We start from the raw sequence: 20,867 nt of genomic DNA, 5'->3' as shown, positions 1-20,867 counted from the left end.
AGCCATGATCATATTGAATGGCGGTACAGGCTCGAAGGGCCGAATGGCCTACTCCTGCATCTATTTTCTATGTCTCCATAGTCTGACCCAGGCTATGGATGTTTGTACTGGGACAAACTAGTGGCCCAGGTTGGACTGTGTTTATCTGAAGGGGTGAGAGTTGGACACTGATCAGACGACACAATTAGCTGTTTCTAACAACTGTAATTACAGCTCCAGCTCCTATTCAGGTTCCTGACCTGCATCGATCACCGATGGTCACCTGATCAATTAAAATGTAATAACCCCGTCAATCTGCTATTGATTTTGCTGCTTTCAATGATTGAGCTAAAATGTAGCAGAAACCTATTGTTTGGGGCTTTATTTTCCCCAGTTGTCTCTTGGTAATATTTATCTAACGGGTCCTGAAAATAAAATCTGTTTGTAAGATGGGAATTAAGAAGATACAAGGAGTGTTGTTTCATCCTGAGTGTTGGTTTCCTGACTGCAATATCTGCCCTGATATGGGCCAAGTTGTGAGAGTGAGTGAGCGCATGTGTAATCACACGCATGTATAATCACACGCGTGTGTAATCTCACGCATGTGTAATCTCACGCATAATTGCCCCGTGTGTAATCCCCGTGTGTAATCGCACGCGTGTGTATCGCATGCGTGTATAATCGCACACATGTATAATCGCACACATGTATAAGCACATGCATAGAAGTGAGTGATTCTGCCCATTCTACTGTGCTGGGAGTTTGAGACACTATCCCATTAGTCTTTCAGTTTTTAATCTTCAATTACTTTATTTACATTCTGCACCTCTCGAGTAGCTTCTGTAAAATAAAATATTTTGAACAAGGGGCAGCACGGTGGTGTAGATGGTAGAGCTGCTGCCTTACACCGCCCGTGACCCAGGTTTGATGCTGACCTCGGCTGGTGATGTTTGTGTGGAGTTTGCACGTTCTCTCTGTCACATTGGGGGATGCTCTAGTTTCTTCCCACATCCCAAAGACCCTCTGTAAATTGCCCCGTGTTGTGTCGGGAGTGGATGAGAAAGTGGGATAAGATGAAAGTCGAGTGACCGGGTGATCGATGGTCAGATTGGCGTTGCTCGGTCAAAGAGCTTTTTACCATATTGTATCTCCATACTAAACTAAACCAGACCTTGTATGTGATCATGAAATCTTTAACTCTTCTCTGCAGTATTTCTCCCATGTCTCGCCCATCGCTGGTTATTTGTCTCGGTGTTTACTACTTTAAGGTGCAGTGTATTTTCCAGTTGGAGTGCCAGTCTCTCACCGGCAGTGGCAGCAAGGAAATAATGACCGAATGCTCTGCGTTAGTGATGTTGTACAAACGGTAACCATAGGTCCCGGAGTCGAGGAGAATCTGTCGCATGCTGCTGAGAGAACATGCGGGATCCTGGTTCAATGTGAGATCTAGAGACTGACAGTGCAACCTCTGTATGGGAGCTGGTGTTTGGCTGAGGCACCACCTTCCAAGGCAGTGGGACTATGAGCGGCAATATGTTGTTGTGATCCTTCAATGGGCAATCTTTCTAATGGGTGTCACTGTAACTCAGTAAACGTGACCATGAACTAAACCGAAACTGAACAGGGGGTGAGAGGAAACTAAATTGTAGCTGGAATTGGAGATGGTTCCGGGTCTTGACCCAAAACGTTGTTAATTCAGAAGCAGAATCTCGGAGAGCTTGCACACACTCCTGAGGCATAGACTCGAGATTCTTGATATCATCTAAAATTCTCCTCCTGGACTTTGGTCATGGGCTTTGAATATCCAAGAAACCCCCAAAGTTGAGATGGGAGTGGACACCATCTAGATGATGGGATGAGCTGTAAATCAATATCTAAGGTGATGATTGGATCGAGACACAAGAAACTGCAGATGCTGGAATCGTGTGCTAAAAACATAGAGCACAATGTGCTGGAGAAACTCAGTGGGTCAGGCAGTATCTGTGGAAGGAATGGATAGGTCAGTGTTCTGAAGAAGGGTCCTGACCTGAAATGTTGCTTATCCATTTCCTCCAGAGATGCTGCTTGACTCTGTTCCCCCAGCTTGCTTTTTATTTACACTCTAATAAGAAAGCAGCTCATAAAATCCCAGCGGGAGAAGGCCTGTTGTCCACATGGATGTAGACCACAGACATAAGAGAAGTGTGTTATTTCAGTATGACCTCGTGTTTACTGGAAGGATGAATCTGGATCAGCCTGCTCTAGTTTCTCAGCAGTTGATTTCGCAAACTTCCATTTATTGCTCAAGGCAATGAAAAAAACGCACTAACTATTGCCTTTCATCTCCTTCCCCGCACCCTGGCTCCCCGTATTCACACGACTCATGTTTTACAACACAGCAGGACTATCTTAAAGGGTTTTGTTTCAAAGGATGAAATCACACGGGGCTGGGACAGTGTGATGGGGGGGGGGGGGGGGGGGGGGGGTGGTGGGGGGGGTGGTTCGGGAGACTGTCTGTGAGGCTGGGACAGGTTGCATTGAGGGTATCTGAGCTAGGGTGTCGCCTGGTGATGAGGTGTGGTACGTGGGTCACGACCATGGTTGTTTGCAGCAGGGTTTGTGGGCTGGTGCCGTTTAGGGTGGGGTTCGTAGAGATGGGGCTGTTTGGGGTTTGGATGTGTAGAGATGAAACTATTTGGAGCAGGCCATGAGGAGATAAGCCTGCTTTGTGCAGGTGCCCAGAGATGGGACTGTTTAGGGTGGGCTGCATGGAAAGGTAGTTTGAGGCTCTAGGATAGGGCATTGGCCGTTATTCAGGTATTGGGTGAAACTAGGTGAGTGAACCTAGCAGCCAGGCTGAATTTCTTTAATCACCACCTTAGCACAAAGACAGTGAAGCAATGTAGTTGAAGGAGTCTATGTATTCTGCAACATCATTGCAGGGCTCCATGTACTGAACGCAGATGGCTGAAGGCTAACCATCGCCACCCCTGTTACTCTGTGTCATAAAACAATGAGTTTAAGGCAGATTTATGATCAGGAGCCTTCTTTCAAACTTGTCCTAACCCTTCAGATGTTAATGGATTAGCAACAGTGACTGGCAGGTTTGGTCATTGGTGTTTCTGGAAATTACTCCATGATATCACAGCCATGGATGGCAATTGCTAGAATAACAGAAGAGAGACACCAAATGCTGGAGTAACTCAGCGGGACAGGCAGTACCTCTGGACAGAAGGAATGGGTGACGTTTCAGCTCGAGACCCTTCTTCAGACTGAAGAAACGTCACCCATTCCTTCTCTCCAGAGATGCTGCCTGTCCCGCTGAGTTACTCCAGCATTTTGTCCAACTATGACCACTGGGAATTTGATCAAGACTCTACTGTCCACACAGGCTCAAATGGTTGAGTTTTAGACGTTTGAACTATCTGATTGCTTTGTTATTGTCAGGGCCATTGCAGCAGAGCGGTGGATTTCATGTTAACTGTGGAAAAACTAAGCAAGTCTCTTGTTCTGTAGATCTCCATAGAACTCTCTCTGCCCTCTGACCCTCTGGCACTCTCTCATTCCAGCCCCTTGTGCATTCTTGTTTTTTAATTTCCCTGCCATTGGTGCACTTGCTTGAAACATGGCAAAGCCCTTGTACCATCAGTTCTCCTTTCCAGATGCTGTTTATAAAGTCTTCCTCTGTAAAATGACTCTGCATACCTGGGCTTAATATTGCTTTTTGCAGCTTTGTATCAAACTTGGTTTGATGTTTATTCTTGCGAAGGCTGCTGACTAAATACTGGTGAATGAGATTAGTAGATATGTTACTTGTTGGTCTGAATGTGGTGGGTGAGGAGTGTGCTCCTGTGCTGAATGACTCTATTTCTCTGTGTTCCTGTGAAACACTGTGGTGGAGGTGCAGACCAAATGCTTTATGCTACTCATACTGGGAGATGTTGAACATCTCTGCAGCCAGTACTCTGCAATGTGGGCTTTGGTAACTGAGTACACCGAGTCAGCTCAGCCTTCACTAGAAGGTGAAATAGTTGATGTTTCTCCTTCACCAGTGGATTCCTGCTTCAACAAACCCTCCCAATGGGAGAAGAGTGCATATCAGATACACTGAGTCAGAGGGTGGTGGATCTGTGGAATTCTTTGCCACACGTGGTGGTGGTGGAGGCCAAGTCAGTCGATATTTTTAAGGCAGAGATAGACAGATTCTTGATTAGTACAGGTGTCAGAGGTGATGGGGAGAAGGCAGGACCATGAGGTTAGGAGGGAGATATAGATCAGCCATGATTGAATGGTGGAGTAGACTTGATGGGCCGAATGGCCGAGAATCCCTGAGGATTGGGAGTGATCACACACCACCCTCCCCAATCCCCCTCTCATGTTATAGAGGCAAAGTGCTGGAGTGGAGAGTGGAATGAAGATAGACACAAAGCTGGAGTAACTCAGTGGGACAGGCAGCATCTGTGGAGAGAAGGAATGGGTGACATTTAGGGTCGAGACCCTTCTTCACACTGGAATGAACTTGATTCTACACTTGGAGCAGCAGCAGCATTAACCAATGATGGAAAAGACTAAATAATACTGGCGTGTGTGTCCAGGTACATTTTGAACCTGTGGGTTGACTGCAGTCTTTGGTTGTGAAATAGATGCTGTTTGTGATTTACAATTGTGCAACAAGAAGGCTACACTTGTGAGGCATTTTGAAAGGGCTCAGTAGTGAACGTGGTTTGGAAATAAGGGCTCTAGTGATGAAACTGGAAAGCTAAAAGGGGGAAGAGGTGGGGGGGGGGGGACAGATGACTGTTTACCATTGCTGCGTGGGAGCAGTCTACATCATCTGCTCTACAGTGGGACGGCTGGGTGCCATGTGGTTGGTTTTCTGTGGCCGTGTTGCTCTTGTGGTCGTTGCTGCAATCTTTAAATGCTGGCACGTGTTGCAATGTCTTTCTCAAGAGGCAGTTGGTGCGGTTCGGTTTTTACCATTTGATATGGTGCACGGAGAGAGAGAGAGGGGGGGAAAGCCCCTCAGGGTTCTGCCACGTACCCAAGATTGGATCTTAACCCTCTGACCCTACACTTTATTTTCCAAATAAAGAGTTCTAATGCCATGCCCATAGAGTAGACACCCAGTAGTGAGCTGGGACGTGTCCGTGAAGCTCTGTAGTAATAACAGACAGAAGGGTCTGGACCTGAAACGTCACCTATTCCCTTTTCTCCTGAAATGCTGCCTGTCCCGCTGAGTTCTTCCAGCATTTTGTGTCTATCTTCAATGTTTGAAGGTGAGTTTCTTGTCACGTACCAATTAAGGTGCAGTGAGACTCGAGTTACCATACAGCCATGCAACAAAACACACAACTATATAAAAGTTAACTTCAACATCCACCACAGCAGATTCCCCACATTCCCCACTGTGATGGAAGTCAATAAAGTCCAACCTCCTTCCCTCTTTATCCTTCTGTTCTTGTCTTCTGCAAGGTTTCTGCAGCTCTGCATTGCTCCCTGAACAGGTGACGCAGCGACCAATGCAGAGGCCGCACGCTGACCAGCCTGAAGATGGGTCAACAGTCCATTCCCTCCACAGGTTCTGCCCGATCCACTGAGTTCCTGTGATTGGACACAATCGTATTCTTGCTGACCTCTGCTCCGTTAAACGCACAGAAGGTCAAGGTTTAGGTTTATTTTGTCACTTGTGCCATGGTACGGCAAGAACATTTGTTTTACACACTATCCAATCAAATCTGATCATACTATACATAAATACAGTGAAGCCAAACTCCAGCATGAGGTAGTGTGTAGGGAATGCTACAGTGTGCTGGGATTTACATGGAGAGCAGTGCACGCACACTCTCCACATTCCCCAGTCTAATACCCCTCTGCTATCTGCCTTCTAAACACTCCTGCATACCCTGGTGTGTGTGTGGCCATTCATTCACCCCACTGTGGCTATTGGACTTGGTCTACGGAACTGACCGCTACAGTGATGAGCAGTATCCTTCCCCTTACCCTATCGTACAAGTTTGACCTGATGGTATTTCAAAAACAAAACTTTCCGCTGTAGCCCAGTACATGTGGCTGTTATACACCTGAACCGTGTAGACATGAAGCATCAACCTTGTGCTGGTGCAGTTTAGCCTCACACCTTCCTCACTCAGTCTCCAGTGTAGGGCACACCTCACTGGTCAGTCTCCAGTGCAGGGCACCCCTCTGGCAGTCTCCAGTGTAGGCCACTCCTCATCTGGGCATCCTACTGCCCATGTTATTTTTCTGTATTAGCCCTGTGATTGGTGAGTGGAGGGAAGGAGGAGGATTGAGAGATGTTGTAACTCACAGTTTGCAATCTCTGTGCCGGGGAGATTAACGATGTAGATGGCAGAAAGATACGCGGACACAGGTTTATAAAGAGCAGCAGCTGGAACCAGAAACTTTAAAACAAAAATCACAATGTGCTGAGTAACTCAGTCAAACAGCATCTCTGGAGGACATGGATGGGCGATGTTTCAGGTTGGGACTCTCCTTCATCCTGATCAATCTAATGAAGGGTCCTGACCTGGAACATCACATATCCTTGTCCTCCAGAGGTGCTGTCCTCCAGAGGTGCTGTCCTCCAGGGGTGCTGTCCTCCAGGGGTGCTGTCCTCCAGGGGTGCTGTCCTCCAGGGGTGCTGTCCTCCAGAGGTGCTGTCCTCCAGAGGTGCTGTCCTCCAGAGGTGCTGTCCTCCAGAGGTGCTGTCCTCCAGAGGTGCTGCTTGACTCCAGCCTTGTCTGTTGATGAATCTTGAGAAAGGGCCAGTGTTGAAGCACTTTGGTTGCTGTGTGATCTAGCGTATTTAAGGTGCGGAGCAACAATGCTGTGTACTGTAAGAGGCAGAGCTGACTCTGGTGAAGAGCAGTGCCAGTGTATGAAGAGATGAATGAGGCGCAGGGCAGTGTGTGTGGCTGTAACATTGACACGTTCTCTCCTTCTTGTATTGCAGGAAGATGCACAGTGGAATGAAGACGTACGGGTGTGACCTGTGTGGGAAGCGGTTCCTGGACAGCTTGCGGCTGCGGATGCATCTGTTGTCTCACTCAGGTAACATGCCCTTTCCCACATCACTCAGCCATGCGTGTACTAAGGGGGTTCGGATATGAAAGGCAGGCTGCGGTATGCTGTGTGTTGTGGTGTCTGCCTTCTCTTACCCCCCCGGCCCACAGCCCCGCTCCCTTGCCTGTGGCTTGTGCTGGCTGCTAATGTATGTTGTTGTGGAACTGGCCAAGTGCCAGCCTGGGCTCTGAGCCAGTCCTGTGGGTACAGTGTGTACAGTGAGCCCACAGCCAAGCTTATGTCAGAGACCAGGGCAAGGAGGGAGTGCGTTTCCTGTTCTGTAAACAAAGGAGTTCTGATTTTTAAATATATATTTTGCTCAATTATATTTCAGTTAAAAAACATAATAATTTATTTCTCTGACACTGAAACGCACTTTCCAGTTAATGAAAGCCTTTTAAACAGTAATACTGGTTGAGATCTCGTGGAGTTTGATACCAGGTCTAGATACTGTGATGATGACAGATGATGACAGTATTTTTCTCCGTGTGTTGACTGTGGAAGGAATGGAATGAGCGAGTTAATGGATTGAAATAAAACAGTGAGAGGGGGCTTAGGGACAGAACAGGCCTGATGGGCCGATTGTCCTGGAGGCCTTAATGGGTGGAGAATGAAGGATAAAGGGATGGTTTGTACATTCTGGCCTTGTGTAATACTGTGGCCATCATGGGTTTTCCATGAACTGTGTACTGATTATACATGTGTAAGAAGGAACTGCAGATGCTGGTTTAAACCAAAGATAGACACAAAATGCTGGAGTAACTCAGCGGGACAGGCAGCATCTCTAGTACCAGTCTGAAGAAGGGTCTCGACCCGAAACGTTCTCTGCAGATGCTGCCTGTCCCGCTGGGTTACTCCAGCTTTTTGTGCCTACCTACTGATTATACATCCCGACCAGTGCTGTCTCGATTGGTGTGGACGTGTAATACTAACACTGCACCTTGACACAGGCAGCTACCATTAACGTACACATGCCTGTGTAATAAATATGACAGGAAATATGCACACAGTTATTTTTCTAGCATATGACCATTATATATAAGGAAATAATCTCTCATGGCCTCATTGATGGAAGTCAGTCAGGTGCTGTTAAATTAGCCTGCCTGATATTCTCTTATCTTGTTGCAACATTAACTGTTTAAACATTCAATTTTAATGAGTTTTCAATGAGTCAATGGTGGTTTATTGTCCCATGCACCTGAAGTTCAGTGGAATTCCTGCATTTGTACATACAGTTCAGTAACATTCTTGCTCTACATAAACATACTTGTGTACAAGTATTTAGGAATAGTAGTATACTGAGACAGTACCCTCCCTCCCTCTGTTCTCCCCCCCCCTGTCCATTTAACAATAACCAGTGACGTTATTGTTTTAAATGCTGATGAGGCTGGAAGTCGCTCTTCATCCGGAGTATTTGGAGTTGTGAGAGTGGATGTCACTTGCAAGTTATCGTGGCTTTTGTAGCCGTAGCGAAGCTTTTGTGCACCCTAGCCACCTTATCGACCGCTGCTATTCTCCTCTCTGTAGACCCCCAGATGAGTTGCTTCCACCTGCAATATTCCTCTTGAAATAAACATGTTGCAACATTTTACTGTAGGGCCTCAATCACAAAATTCAAAACCAGAATGTCATCATTGGCATGAAATTTGAAGAAAGGTCTCGGCCCGAAATGTCACCCATTCCTTCTCTCCAGGGATGCTGTCTGTCCCACTGAGTTACTCCAGCAGTTTGTGTCTACCTTTGATTTGAACTAGGACCTGCAGTTCTTTTCTACACAGCTTGGTTTGATATGACCTCATCTCTATAACTATGTTCCCAATTGGAGACTCTCTGAGTGAGGATCTCAAACATCTAAACATTGCCTGTTTAGGATCCATGTTTGGGTAAAGCCACTGCTCATTCTTCAGCACTGATTAACCCAGTTCTAACTAGCCACTCGTGCTAGGATGACCCTCTCATCCCAGTGAGTATCCTTGTTTGTCCGGCTCCAATGCTGCCATCCTGTTTTAAACAAGGGAATCAATTCTGTGAAGTTATGCCAAGTGTGACCACAATAACATCCGCTCCCATTGTAGCAATTCTCTATTTTTAAATTCCAAGTCTCTTGCAGTACTTTGCAACATTCCAAAGGATGTGACAAGTGTTTCAACCCCCGAGCCGTACAAGGAGATGTTTGGACAGATGACACTTTAGTTGTATGGAGCATTGGGAAGGCAGAGAGGTGGTGAGGTTTAGGGAAGGTTTGGGTGGATGACGTCCCTTTGTGGAGTTGATGGGTGATGTATGGAACACTGTAGCTGGCAAAGAGCAGAGGAGTCGGGGGAGCAGGTTTGTCTACCTGTAGTGAGTTGCAGTGGGAGCATGAAGACCAGCCCTGTGCTTCGTGATGTTCAAGCTTTGTAGGAAGTAGTAGCCATTGTTGGTTTTGCCCCAATGACCGAGCTTTGTCACATTGGCCTCTGCTGATCTAGAAAGGAAGGAGAAGTTTCCCCGAGTTGTGTCCGGGCAGATCTGGCAGCATTGCTTGGTCACTGCCTGGCTCCAAACATCACTGATCATGAGGCCCAGGTTCATCTCTAATGGATCGGATTGGAGGCTATTGAAGAGTTCTTCATGTGATAGTTGGCAGGTGTTCAAATCCTAATGTCCATGGGAGTCCATGTAAATGATACCAGGTTGTCACTGGTTTACTTGGCCCACGCTTCACAAGAGACTCTGTTATCCTAATAAACACCTTACATGATATCTTCTTAGATCATCAATTCTACTTGTCTCTGCTCCAGTGGGTAGATTACCCACAATCATTTCATCTTTATGTTATTGGAATCTCTAAGAGCATTTACTGAATCAATCATCCAGTGCACTAGGATTATGACTGTAGTGGTGTCGTGCAAACATGCAGGTGTGGTTACTGACTGAACCATATTGTGGATAAAAGACTTGGATCCACAGGAGGAGAACAATAACTCACTTTGTTGTTTACAGATCTTGCAGACTCTCTAAAGAGCTGATGCGATTCCTCCCCCAAATGGCCAACACATCACTGAGCTTAACATCTGTAGAATGAAGCATCCTTGCGACTAATTCCATTTCCACCGCTCCTGCCTTTTGGAGTGTTGTGTATTACATGAATCCAGCAGTGGATATTTTTATTTTGTTTGTATGCGGTTTATTTCCCTTAAGGATCTATCTATAATTGTCATCCTTTACAAAAAGTACACCATGTACTAGCTGCTTGTGCTGTCTGCAAGCCCACAGTGGAACTAGATGACCTAACGCTTGACGCAGTATGTTGGATTGTCACCGGCATAGTTAGCACATTGCTGAATCATAGAACAGAAATTGCAGATGTCCTTATACTTGGTCCGTCCTTGGAAAATATCTTGCCTGGTTAGTTCTTAGTTGAACAACTCTCATTGCCCACACTTCTGGAGTTGCATGTTACCTGAGAGCATTTATTTTATTTAGCTGGTGCATCAAGATCCTATTAAACCTGTTTCAACACTTAGTTGAATTTCGACCATATCAATCTTCCCACCCTATTCCCATATCTCCTGATGCTTTTCAAATTTGCAAGTCTCTGAATCCCTGTTATGGATATATTGAAGGAATGAACGTGTGTTATCTGCTGGACAGGGACTTTCAAAGTCCTCTGGCTAATTATTTCCCCATAATACTGTCCTCGCTGTTCTGTGCCCTTCCAGCCTGTGAGAACAACTTCTTGCATTCTGCTCTGTTCAAAGTTCTTGGAATTTTACAGTTTAGGCTCCTTAACAAATACTTTAGAGGTATAAGCCTACTTGCATTTCCAAGACAGAGTACATGTTCCAACCCATTGAAGATGATCACCTTTGACACGTTGGCATTGAAGGACATTGGTGAGATCCAGTGGATTTTGACTGAACCTTTCATGTGTCTCATCTGTTGTGTGTTGGGACATCCCACAGCTGGCTTACTCCAACTTGTTCATCCATGAACAAGACCTACTCTGCCCCTACAGTGGGGACTATGCAATCCTTACAAGCCAACCTCAAACCTAATGCAATGTGTTCCATTTCATTTGCCTCCCTTGAGCCATTTCACTATTCTATGAAAATATTCTGTTATTCACTGTCAGTTTCCCCTCCAATGCATGTCCTGGCCAAGCATGTCCTGGGCAACTGTGACCCTGGTCCTGATCTTCTCTATATCACCTTGCCAGTGATGTTCACCAAGCTACTGCTCATGTTTGGTGCAAGTGGGCAAGTTATTTTGGATTCCCTTTGTATTTCTCTTGGTGGCATTCACCTCATTGATCAACGATCAATGATAGAGGTTAGTTCACCAAGTGGAGTTTACCGGCACAAGTGTGGCACTGAAGGGGTGCGGGACTGAAGCCGTGTACGTGATACCATCTTTGGCACGGCGGTTAAAATTGAGGCTTTCCTCCGTTGGATCCTCAACAGCTTTTAAAGAACAGGAGCATTATCTCTGGCATGCAGCTTGATAAACGTTGTAGAAGAATTAGGCCATTCGGCCCATCAGGACTGCTCTGCTATTCAGTCATGCCTGATCTACCTTCTCCCCATAACCCCTGACCGGCTTTGCCCCACACCGCCGCCCACGTTGCCCCGTGCCCCAGCCCCACACCGCCCCACACCGCCCCACACCGCCCCACCACACCACACCCCCCACACCGCCCCACACCGCCCCACACCGCCCCACACCGCCCCACACCGCCCCACGACCCAACCCCACACCGCCCCACACCGCCCCACACCGCCCCACACCGCCCCACACCGCCCCACACCGCCCCACGACCCAACCCCACACTGCCCCACACTGCCTCACACCACCCCATGTTGCCCCGTGACCCAACCCCACACTGCCTCACAATACATTTTCTCTTCTTCCTTTCCCCAGGATGGGGCAGAGTGGGATGGGACCAGTCCGTATCAAGCTCCCCCCTCCAAAGCCTGGCACAAGTCTCCATGAATGTGTGGGTGAAAGTAAACAAGTCCCTTTCCCTCCCAAGAGTTAAATTGGTTGCAAGCTTGTAATCCACTTCATTCTTTCCTTAAACTTGCCCTGCATAAACATTGTAAACACAGGCTCTGTACTTGGTTATTGTTTTAAACAAGAGAGGGAGCGAGTGAGTGGGGGGGAGGAGGAATGCTGGAGCTGGCCGGGATTCAGCCATGTCCCTGGAATGATGTCATGGGCCAGCAGTAGATCTGAATGTTCTGCCAGTATTGCATGGCTCTGGTGACAGCTGTAGCTGAGAACACGTTGTACCGAACCTTCCCCTGAATCAGCTCCATCGCTCCACAAGGTGGGGGGGAACCGAATAATAAACTCCATGGCCCTTCTGCATTGTGACATTGCCTGAAAGGCCAATCTCTCCCCCTCAACCCCTGAGCCTGTGAGACTGTGTTGTGTGGTGGCTGTGGTGAGCAGTGAGGGGTGGTGTTATCTGGAGGTCTCAGTGCAACATTGGGGTGATTTGGTATTCTGGTCTCTGGGCACAGTGTATATTATTGGAGGCTGAGTGGATGCTGTGTTGGCAGCACTATAGGCAGTGAGCATCAGCATTTTATTTTTTTAGAATTAAGTCCATAATTCTTTTTTGCTCATTGAGTTGTTGGCAGGGCCGGTATGTTTATAGAAGTTGGACAGCGCTGGATGGATGAGTTTAATGAATTCAATAACAGTTCCAGCATCACTTCAGAAAGAGGGACTTAACCTTAAAAGGGTCACAGGATAGATGCTTAGTTTGGAGATGCAAAGTGGAAACTGACCCTTCGGCCCACCAGGTCCATGCTGGCCATCGGTCACCCGTACACACTGGGTTCACCTACAAACCTGCATGTCGGAAACTGGAGCACACAGCCAAACCCCACACGGTCACGGGGAGAACGTACAAACTCCACACAGACAGCTCCCGTAGTCGGGATCAAACCCAGGTGTCTGGCACTGTGGGGCAGTAACTGCTTCACTTGCCGCCCATGATCTAGGAGAGGTTCACCCTAGTCCCACTGTAGTTTTCTTCTTTTAGTTTTAATTTACTGTTGAAGTCACGGGCAGGATTGTCACACCTTCAACATGTGGTGATGGGGAGGAACTACACCGAAGATAGACACAAAATGCTGGAATAACTAAGCAGGTCAGGCAGCATCTGTGGATAGAACCTACTCTCCATAGATGCTGCCTGGCCCGCTGAGTTACGGCAGCATTTTGTGTCAACGGTGAACACGTTCTCTCCGCTCGGACATGACTTCTGTCTGACCCTTTTGCCTTCTCCCCCAGTTCTTCCCTTCTAGTCTTCTGTAAATGTAGCTCAAAGTTTGTTTCTACTGCTACATAACGGCTTTATTTAGTCTCACCCCATCATAGGTTGTTCCATTGTTCTGCCCATCTCCACCTTTTCTCCACGCATTTTCTCTCTCTCCTGATTGCGATGAAGAGTCCCAGACTTGAACTATGAATCGTTCACTGCTCTGCTGCCAACCCCACAGCGTGGCTCTTGGCTTCCAGCCTGAAGGTTACAACATCCCAGATGCTTATCTTTGGACTATATATCTAGGATGTTTTCTTCCACCCGTGATCGAGCAGCAAGTTCTAGCTGACCGCGCGGGGCACTCCACCTCATGCCCCTCTCATTGTCCTAACCTGCGCTACAACCACTCAATCTACACCCCTCAAATGTATACAATTCACATAAATTCCACCTCTGGCCATTCTGATCTGAGGATAACCAGCCCGGCCAATCTGTCCTCGTAACTAGGTTTCCCAGTGGCAACACTTATACATTGTCCATGTTCCCTCTCGGACACGACCATGTAAGGAGTCGTAATAAGACTACCTTCTTTGTCAACGTTTCTCCATGTCTCAGCCTTCGTAAAGAAGGTAATTGTGGTGACACCAGGAACTGCAGATGCTGGAATCTTGCATAAAATACAAAGTGCTGGAGTAACTCTGTGCGACAGTCAGCATCATTGTGGATAGACATCACACCAAGTATGTTTACATTATATGTTTCATGTAAGACTTTGATTAAGGCACATTTGGAGTCTTGCTTACAGTTCTGGTCACACATTACAGGAAGGACATGGAGGCTTTGGAGAGGGTTCAGAAGAGGTTCACCAGAATGCTGCCTGGATTACAGGCTATTACAGGCAAGGAATGTTGGACAAAGTTGGGTTATTTTCTTTGGAGCGTGGGAGGCTGAAGTCTAGCAGGCGTAGATAGGGTGGACATTCAGTATCTGCGTACCAGGGTGACCATGACAATGACAGAGTCTTGAGGGCAGAGCTATAAGGTGAGGGACGTTTTTTAAAGGACATGTGTGGGGCAGATTGTGGTCGGTGCTTGGAACTCGCTGCCAGGGGTGGTGGAGGTGAAGTTTAAACGACTTTTAGATGGACGCAGATAATGGAGAGACATAGATTGTGTGCAGACAGACAGATGTAGTTTACTTGGCCTCATGTTGAGCAGTGAGCTTGTGGGCCAAAGGGCCTGTTCCTGTACAGTATGTTTGTATGGTCTTGCGTTCCATATATGCAGGGCTACATTGGAAAAAGTGCTTTTGGTTTCTGTGTCAACACACATGTTGGTTGTTACAGAGAGGAAATACATCAGATAACATTCTCTGGTGAAAGTATTACTTATCATTAATGTGAGAAGCAATTGTCAAACTGTTCTGTGAAGATAGTTGAAAACCATCTGCAATGGGTCTCTGCAAACACTTCATTTACAACTTGCACTGCCTTTTATTCCAGCATTGGGTCTCCTTTCAAAACCAATTAGCCTGAATCTGCTGAGTTTAAGGCTGGTGATTGCAGCATTACTGATGGTTTAGCCAAGACCTGGTCCCCCATCAGTGGTGAGGCTGAACTACCCCTGGTGGTACACGCTACAGGCACCACCTTCTCCCACAAGCAGATCAGTATGGGTTGCAGTGTTCTTTGTTCATGCGTTGCCCAAGTTGTTTTGCCCATTATGAGGGTGGGATGTTCTACACAGTCCCGTTGACTTCCTGGTGGAATGACTGCATCACCTTTGGCAGGAATTGTATTTGGTGCAGGATGGGATGGGTGGGTAATAAACTGAAGCAGTCAGTATACCAGAGGGGTTCCATTAATATTGGGTGTGACTAGAACAGTGTGTATTGGTAATGCTAATCCATGGCCTTCTGCATCATCACGCCTTTCTTGCGTGACCATCTCTGAGAATCTCGGAGGGCTTGTGCACGCTCCTGAGGCATAGACCTCAGATTTTTGATATCGTCTAACAATCTCCTCCTCTAAGAAACAAAGTTGAGATGGGAGTGGACACCATCTAGATGTTGGGTGATGATTGGATGGAGGCCCAAGAGACTGCAGATGCTGGATTCTTGCTAAAAACACAAAGTTGTGGAGTAACACTGCGGGTCAGGCAGCATCTGTGGAAGGAATGGATTTGGCAACGTCTGTTTTGGGTTGGGAGTCTGAAGAAGAGTCCTGACCTGAAATGCCATTTATCCATTTCCCTCCACAATGCTGCCTGACCTGTGGACGTTTGCATGTTAGGTAGTGACTGGGGCAACACAAGAGTGAAGGTGAATATGTAGGCTATGAAACATCCACAGCTCAGTTCAGTAACTGGTCTCCAGACACTTGGTCAGAGGTGAGAAGGCTTCTCATTGTGTGGTGTACACAAGTGCATGAAGCCACATCGGGTTCCAGAACGTTGCAACAATGATCCAGACGTTCGATGCCACTGATCGGTGACACTTTGCTGCATCCAACCCTTTCCCAGCTCAGCATCTCACATGAACTTGGCAGTAAGATCAGCAGTGATGGGTTGGAGCAGCAAATACACCGCGATTTTGAATGGAGTGGGCTCGCTGAATGAAGAGGCTGTATTTAATGAAACTGAGAAGTATTGAGAGAGAAAAGAAGGAATGAATGGAGATGGGAAAGGGAATGTTCATGAAATACCCAGCAGGAGGTACAAGTCTAATTAAATCTTAGACTGGCATAGATTTCTAAAGTGAGATAGTTAGATGTGGAAATTGTATTTTGAGTGGGAGCTTAATGGAAAGGGAATAAGAAACACACTTTAATCTTTTAAACACATTTGGACAGATCCATTGATTCAAAGCATGGAAACAAGCCCTTTGGCCCAACTTGCCCATGCTGACCAAGATGCCCCTTCTACACTAGTCCCATCTGCCTGCATTTGGCCCAAATCCCTCCAAACCTGTCCTATCCATTTACCTGTTCAAATGTATCTCAAATGTTGTAGTTAATAGCACAGTAGGATTCAGAGGGAAACAGACAATTAGCAGTGACTAGATGGGCTGAAGGGCCTATTTCCATGCTGTCGGGAATTTCAATGGGGAATTGGCGAAATGTATAAATAGAAGTTATTTTTGTTCCTATTTGGAAAGAGTGCATAGACAAAGAGAATAGGTCTATAAAAGCTGCGGGAGCCACAATGGACCATGTCATCTCCAAATGCTCTTTAAAAGCCTCTGATTATCTGTTCAAAAAACCTTCAGAGTCAGCAGTTTTATAACGGAAAGAAACTGCTGGTCTCGGCCCCGTTACATGAAAGTTGCTGGTTGTTAATGAAACTGTAGATGCTGGAATTTGTGCTGTAAATATCCAGCAGGTCAGGCAGCATCTGTGGGAAGACAAATGGAGTTAATGTCTGAAGAAGGGTCACCCATTCCTTTTCTCCCGAGATCCTGCCTGCCTGCCGGCTGCGTTGCTTCAGCTTTTTGTCTCTGTCTACTGAGTGAATATTTCAGGTTGAAACCCTGTGTCTGACCAGGGCAGGACTTACACCAAGGAAGGTTCTTTGACCCGAGTCATGAACTATGTTTCTCTCCTCACCAACATGCTGGGCATTCACCGTGTTATCATTTAGTTTAGGACTTTAGTTCTTCCTTCTCCCTTGTTTAAACCGTGACAACCTGTTTTGTAGGTTCCAAGCCAAGTTCAACGGCTTCTGTAAATAATTTAACTGATGTAATATGTATCTTTATTGCCCTGTTGCAGTAACCTGCCTCTTATTTAGTCTTTACATTGTGTATTTAGTTAGTCAAACCCTTACAGCTTGCTGCTGGATGCCGGCCAGATTTGCCTCCAATGCGATTGCAGTATAAAGCAGCATTTAATTCTGCTGCTCTTTGTGTTCTAACCCTCTCTCTGTGGTGCGTGAGAGAGAGAGAGAGATACTTGAGGGGACTTCCAGTCCTTTCCCTCTTCCTGCGTAGTTCTTGATTGCTTCCCCTCTGTGATGAGAGGGAGAAAACGCTGATGCTTGTTGCATCTTGACAGTCGACCACACTCCGCAGACATGAAGGATATCTGAGGCTTAGTCCTGAGTTTGGTATTTTAAACTGCTATCTGAGCTCAGAGGTTTCTTAACATGCTGACAACCAGAGTAGAGATAGTGTGGATACGTGGCCTTCAGCCCTCTGAGTCCCCACCGACCCCGTACACGAGCACTATCCTACACACTAGGGACAATTCACAATTTACAGAAGCCAATTAAGTCTTTGGTGTGTGGAAGGAAACCAGAGCACCCAGAGAAAACCCACGCAGGTCACAAGGAGAACGTACAGACTGCGTATAGACAGCACCCATAGTCAGGATGGAACCCGGCTCTCTCTCGCTGTAAGGCAGCAACTCTACTCTGCTACAACCTGATGTTCTTCAGAGAAGGAGACTTGTATAGTTCCTTTGACCTCTGCCCCCTGTGAAAGTGCTTAACCCATTGGAATGGCCCAGCTCGCTCACAGAAGACAGATGTACGTGGCCAATGGGACTGGGGTTTACAAGTGATACCCTCTGCCTATGTCATCCTTGTTTAATAAATGCCCTCCTTGGATACATTCCACTTTAACACGGAACTTAATTATTCAATGTTTCCACTGGATGCTGAAGCTTTATTTGATGCTGTACTTGATGCTAATTAAAACTATTTAATTGCTTTTTCTACCACTGCTTGTGGCCACAACGATAAACTGTAAGAGGTGACTCACCGCCAATTAATTGTCCTGGCCAGTTCTTTATCAGACGGGTGAGTTGTCCAACCATAGTGTTGCTGGGCTGGATTCACATATAGTCCTCTCCCCCCTCTCCCCCCTCTCCCCCTCTCCCCCTCCCCCTCCCCCTCCCTCCCCCTCCCCCTCCTCTCCCCCCTCCCCCCCCTCCCCCCCCCCCCCCCCTCCCCCCCCCCCCCCCTCCCCCCTCCCCCCCCCCCCCCCCCCCCCCCCCCCCCCCCCCCCCCCCCCCCCCCCCCCCTCCCCCCCCCCCCCCCCCCCCCCCCCCCCCCCCTCCCCCCCCCCCCCCCTCCCCCCCCCCCCCCCCCCCCCCCCCCCCCCCCTCCCCCCCCCTCCCCCCCCCCCCCCCCTCCCCCCCTCCCCCCTCCCCCCCCCCCCCCCCCTCTCCCCCCCCCCCCCTCCCCCTCTCTCTCCCCCCCCCCCCCCCCTCTCTCCCTCCCCCCCCCTCCCCCTCCCCCCTCCCCCCTCCCCCCTATCCCTCTCTCCCTCTCTCTCTCTCCCTCTCCCCCCCTCTCTCCCTCTCCCCCCCTCTCCCCCTCTCCCCCTCTCTCCCCCCTCCCCCCTCTCCCCCGAGGGACATCAATGGAAAATGTTGTGGTTTTTGAATAACTATCCATCTCTCTGCATCACTGTCTATATCTCCTGTTTTTTGACGGAATCAAGGGATATGGGGGAAAAAGCAGGAACAGGATACTGAATTTGGATGATCAGCCATGATCATATTGAATGGCGGTGCAGGCTCGAAGGGCCGAATGGCCAACTCCCACACCTATCTTTCTATGTTTCCCTCTTCCCTGACTCTCATTTTGAAGAAGGGTCTTGACCCAAGATGTCACCTATTCCTTTTCTCCTGAGATGTTGCCAGTTTCGCTGAATTACTCCAGCATTTTGTCTATCTATGGTCTCTTTCACCTCCAGCTTTTTAATTTCAGAGATTTTAGCAACTTAAATGTACCTTTTAGACTTGTGGGAGTGTAGGCCTGTAAAGTAACGGTCCCATTTACTAGTGTCTTTGACGTGTGCATTGTGGGTGAGATACTGGTCCGTGCACTCAGAACATGGTAGAGAAACACAGGAGAGTTACAGAGACGGGAAGTCATTTAATTATCATCGAGTTGCAGAGAAATATTCCATCAAATTGGGAGAAACTGAAGATATATCAGTGAAAGTATCTCATACTCCATTAGATATAAATATTTGACTCGCTTCAACATACCAGCGAGGTTGCTCATGCAGGGAACAGTATTTATACTCAATATAATTCAGCCAGCATGACATTCAGACCTAAGTTTGTTGTGTTGAGGCAGAATGTTTCTTCCTTATGTTGGAGGAAATGCAACAAAACTGTGGCTGTGGTGAAATCTGGGGTCAGGGGGTAGACATTGTGGGGCAGATACATAGGGCGAGGAGAAGGCTCCATCTAAAGATTTAATTGGCTGGCTTCCACAGGCTAGCGAGTGTTTTAATGACTGGCAATAACTTCAGTTAAAACTAGTTGAGCATAAAATAGATTGTGGTGGAGATGCCTCGGGCTGGTGTAGATGTTTTTTTTTTTTTAGTTGTGATCTGCATCCAGGAAACTATCCCTGCTGTTTCCCTCCTCTCCCTGGTTGGTGGTCTTGCTGCAAGGGGGAGAGATCGGCAGAGAGACGCAGGGAGAACTGACAACAGTCTTCATCGCAATCGGTAGTTGTCACATCGAATGAGGAAGAGAATTTAGAATCGGCAGAGCACTATTCTACTTCAGTGCAAGCGGTTAGAAGCACCAAGATCATTATAGCTTCCCCAAATCACTGTTCTTTAAATTCACATTAGTAAATGCAGCAATTGTTCTTAACTCTTTTGGTTTCATTTTCTCCGTAACTGGTTCACAGTTGGTGTTACTTGAAGGTGACGTTTTCTCAACGTCATCGAGAGATGAGTCTGACAATTTGGTGGTGCGGGGAATTAACTTGAAGAAGAGCAGCAGTCTCGATGTTTAATCTAGTTTCATCCTTGTCCCTGTTTATAGTCATACCCAACAAGCGAGCTATTCTGGGATTGGGGTGGGTGTGATTTTATTGTGGCTGTTTTCGAGGGGAGGTGAGGTGAAAATAACCCAGTTTCATGAAATAGTTCATGTGAATGGAATCCACTGTTTGTGGTTTAATTTGGAAACGACACGATTGTCCTTTGGTGGAGCCCCTAGTTAGGTGCCGACAAGGCAGAGAGTCTTGATCAGTCTGAAGAAGGGTCTCGACCCGAAACGTCACCCCTTTCCTTCCCTCCAGAGATGCTGCCTGTCCCGCTGAGTTACTCCAGCATTTTGTGTCTATAAGCAGAGAGACATCCTGCATTGATGTGTCCATAACCCTAGCCCTGTGAACGGAAACCTATTGAGGGCAACTCTGATTGTTCCAAGCAACAGATTCTCCCTTCAGCAACCTGCGACAGCAGCATAATAATTACAACACAACGCTAAACCAAGCCTGCAGATGTTGGCAATCTGAATGAAGAACAGGAATAGCTGGAGGCACTCAGCAAGTTAGTCAGTGTCTGCAGAGAGAAAGAACCAATCAAAGTTTCAGCTTGATAACTCGGTGAATATGTTGGTTTGCACTGACTGAGGTTTACTTCCTACAGCTTGTTCCACTTGCAAGCTTCTTAAAAGTCGCTTTGCTTTAGACAATATTATGCATGCATCAAATTTGCTGCTGCTTCCCAAGTTTTGGCAAGTTTTGGTAGCAGAAGGGGAGGCCATTCAGCCCTTTGAGCCTGATGTGCCATTTGTTAGGATCTGTGTGGATTTGACGTTCCA

The 20,867-nt window shown here is 47.3% G+C and overlaps 1 protein-coding gene across 8 annotated transcripts in view; it reads left to right on the top strand.

Moving 5' to 3' along the window:
- The window catches only part of zbtb16a (zinc finger and BTB domain containing 16a), a 163,386-nt gene that overhangs the window by 83,487 nt on the left and 59,032 nt on the right, over positions 1-20,867 (top strand). For all 8 annotated transcript variants that reach the window (XM_055660500.1, XM_055660499.1, XM_055660501.1 and 5 more), the window contains one exon: positions 6,929-7,026. In XM_055660500.1, coding sequence (XP_055516475.1) covers positions 6,929-7,026 — 98 coding nt within the window. The remainder of the gene's footprint in view (positions 1-6,928; positions 7,027-20,867) is intronic.

The sequence above is a fragment of the Leucoraja erinacea genome, chromosome 32 (assembly GCF_028641065.1).
Source record: "Leucoraja erinacea ecotype New England chromosome 32, Leri_hhj_1, whole genome shotgun sequence".
Classification (NCBI taxonomy): Eukaryota; Metazoa; Chordata; class Chondrichthyes; order Rajiformes; family Rajidae; genus Leucoraja; species Leucoraja erinaceus.
The sequence above is the reverse complement of the archived record's forward strand: the minus strand, read 5'-3'. Positions and strand labels throughout refer to the sequence as shown.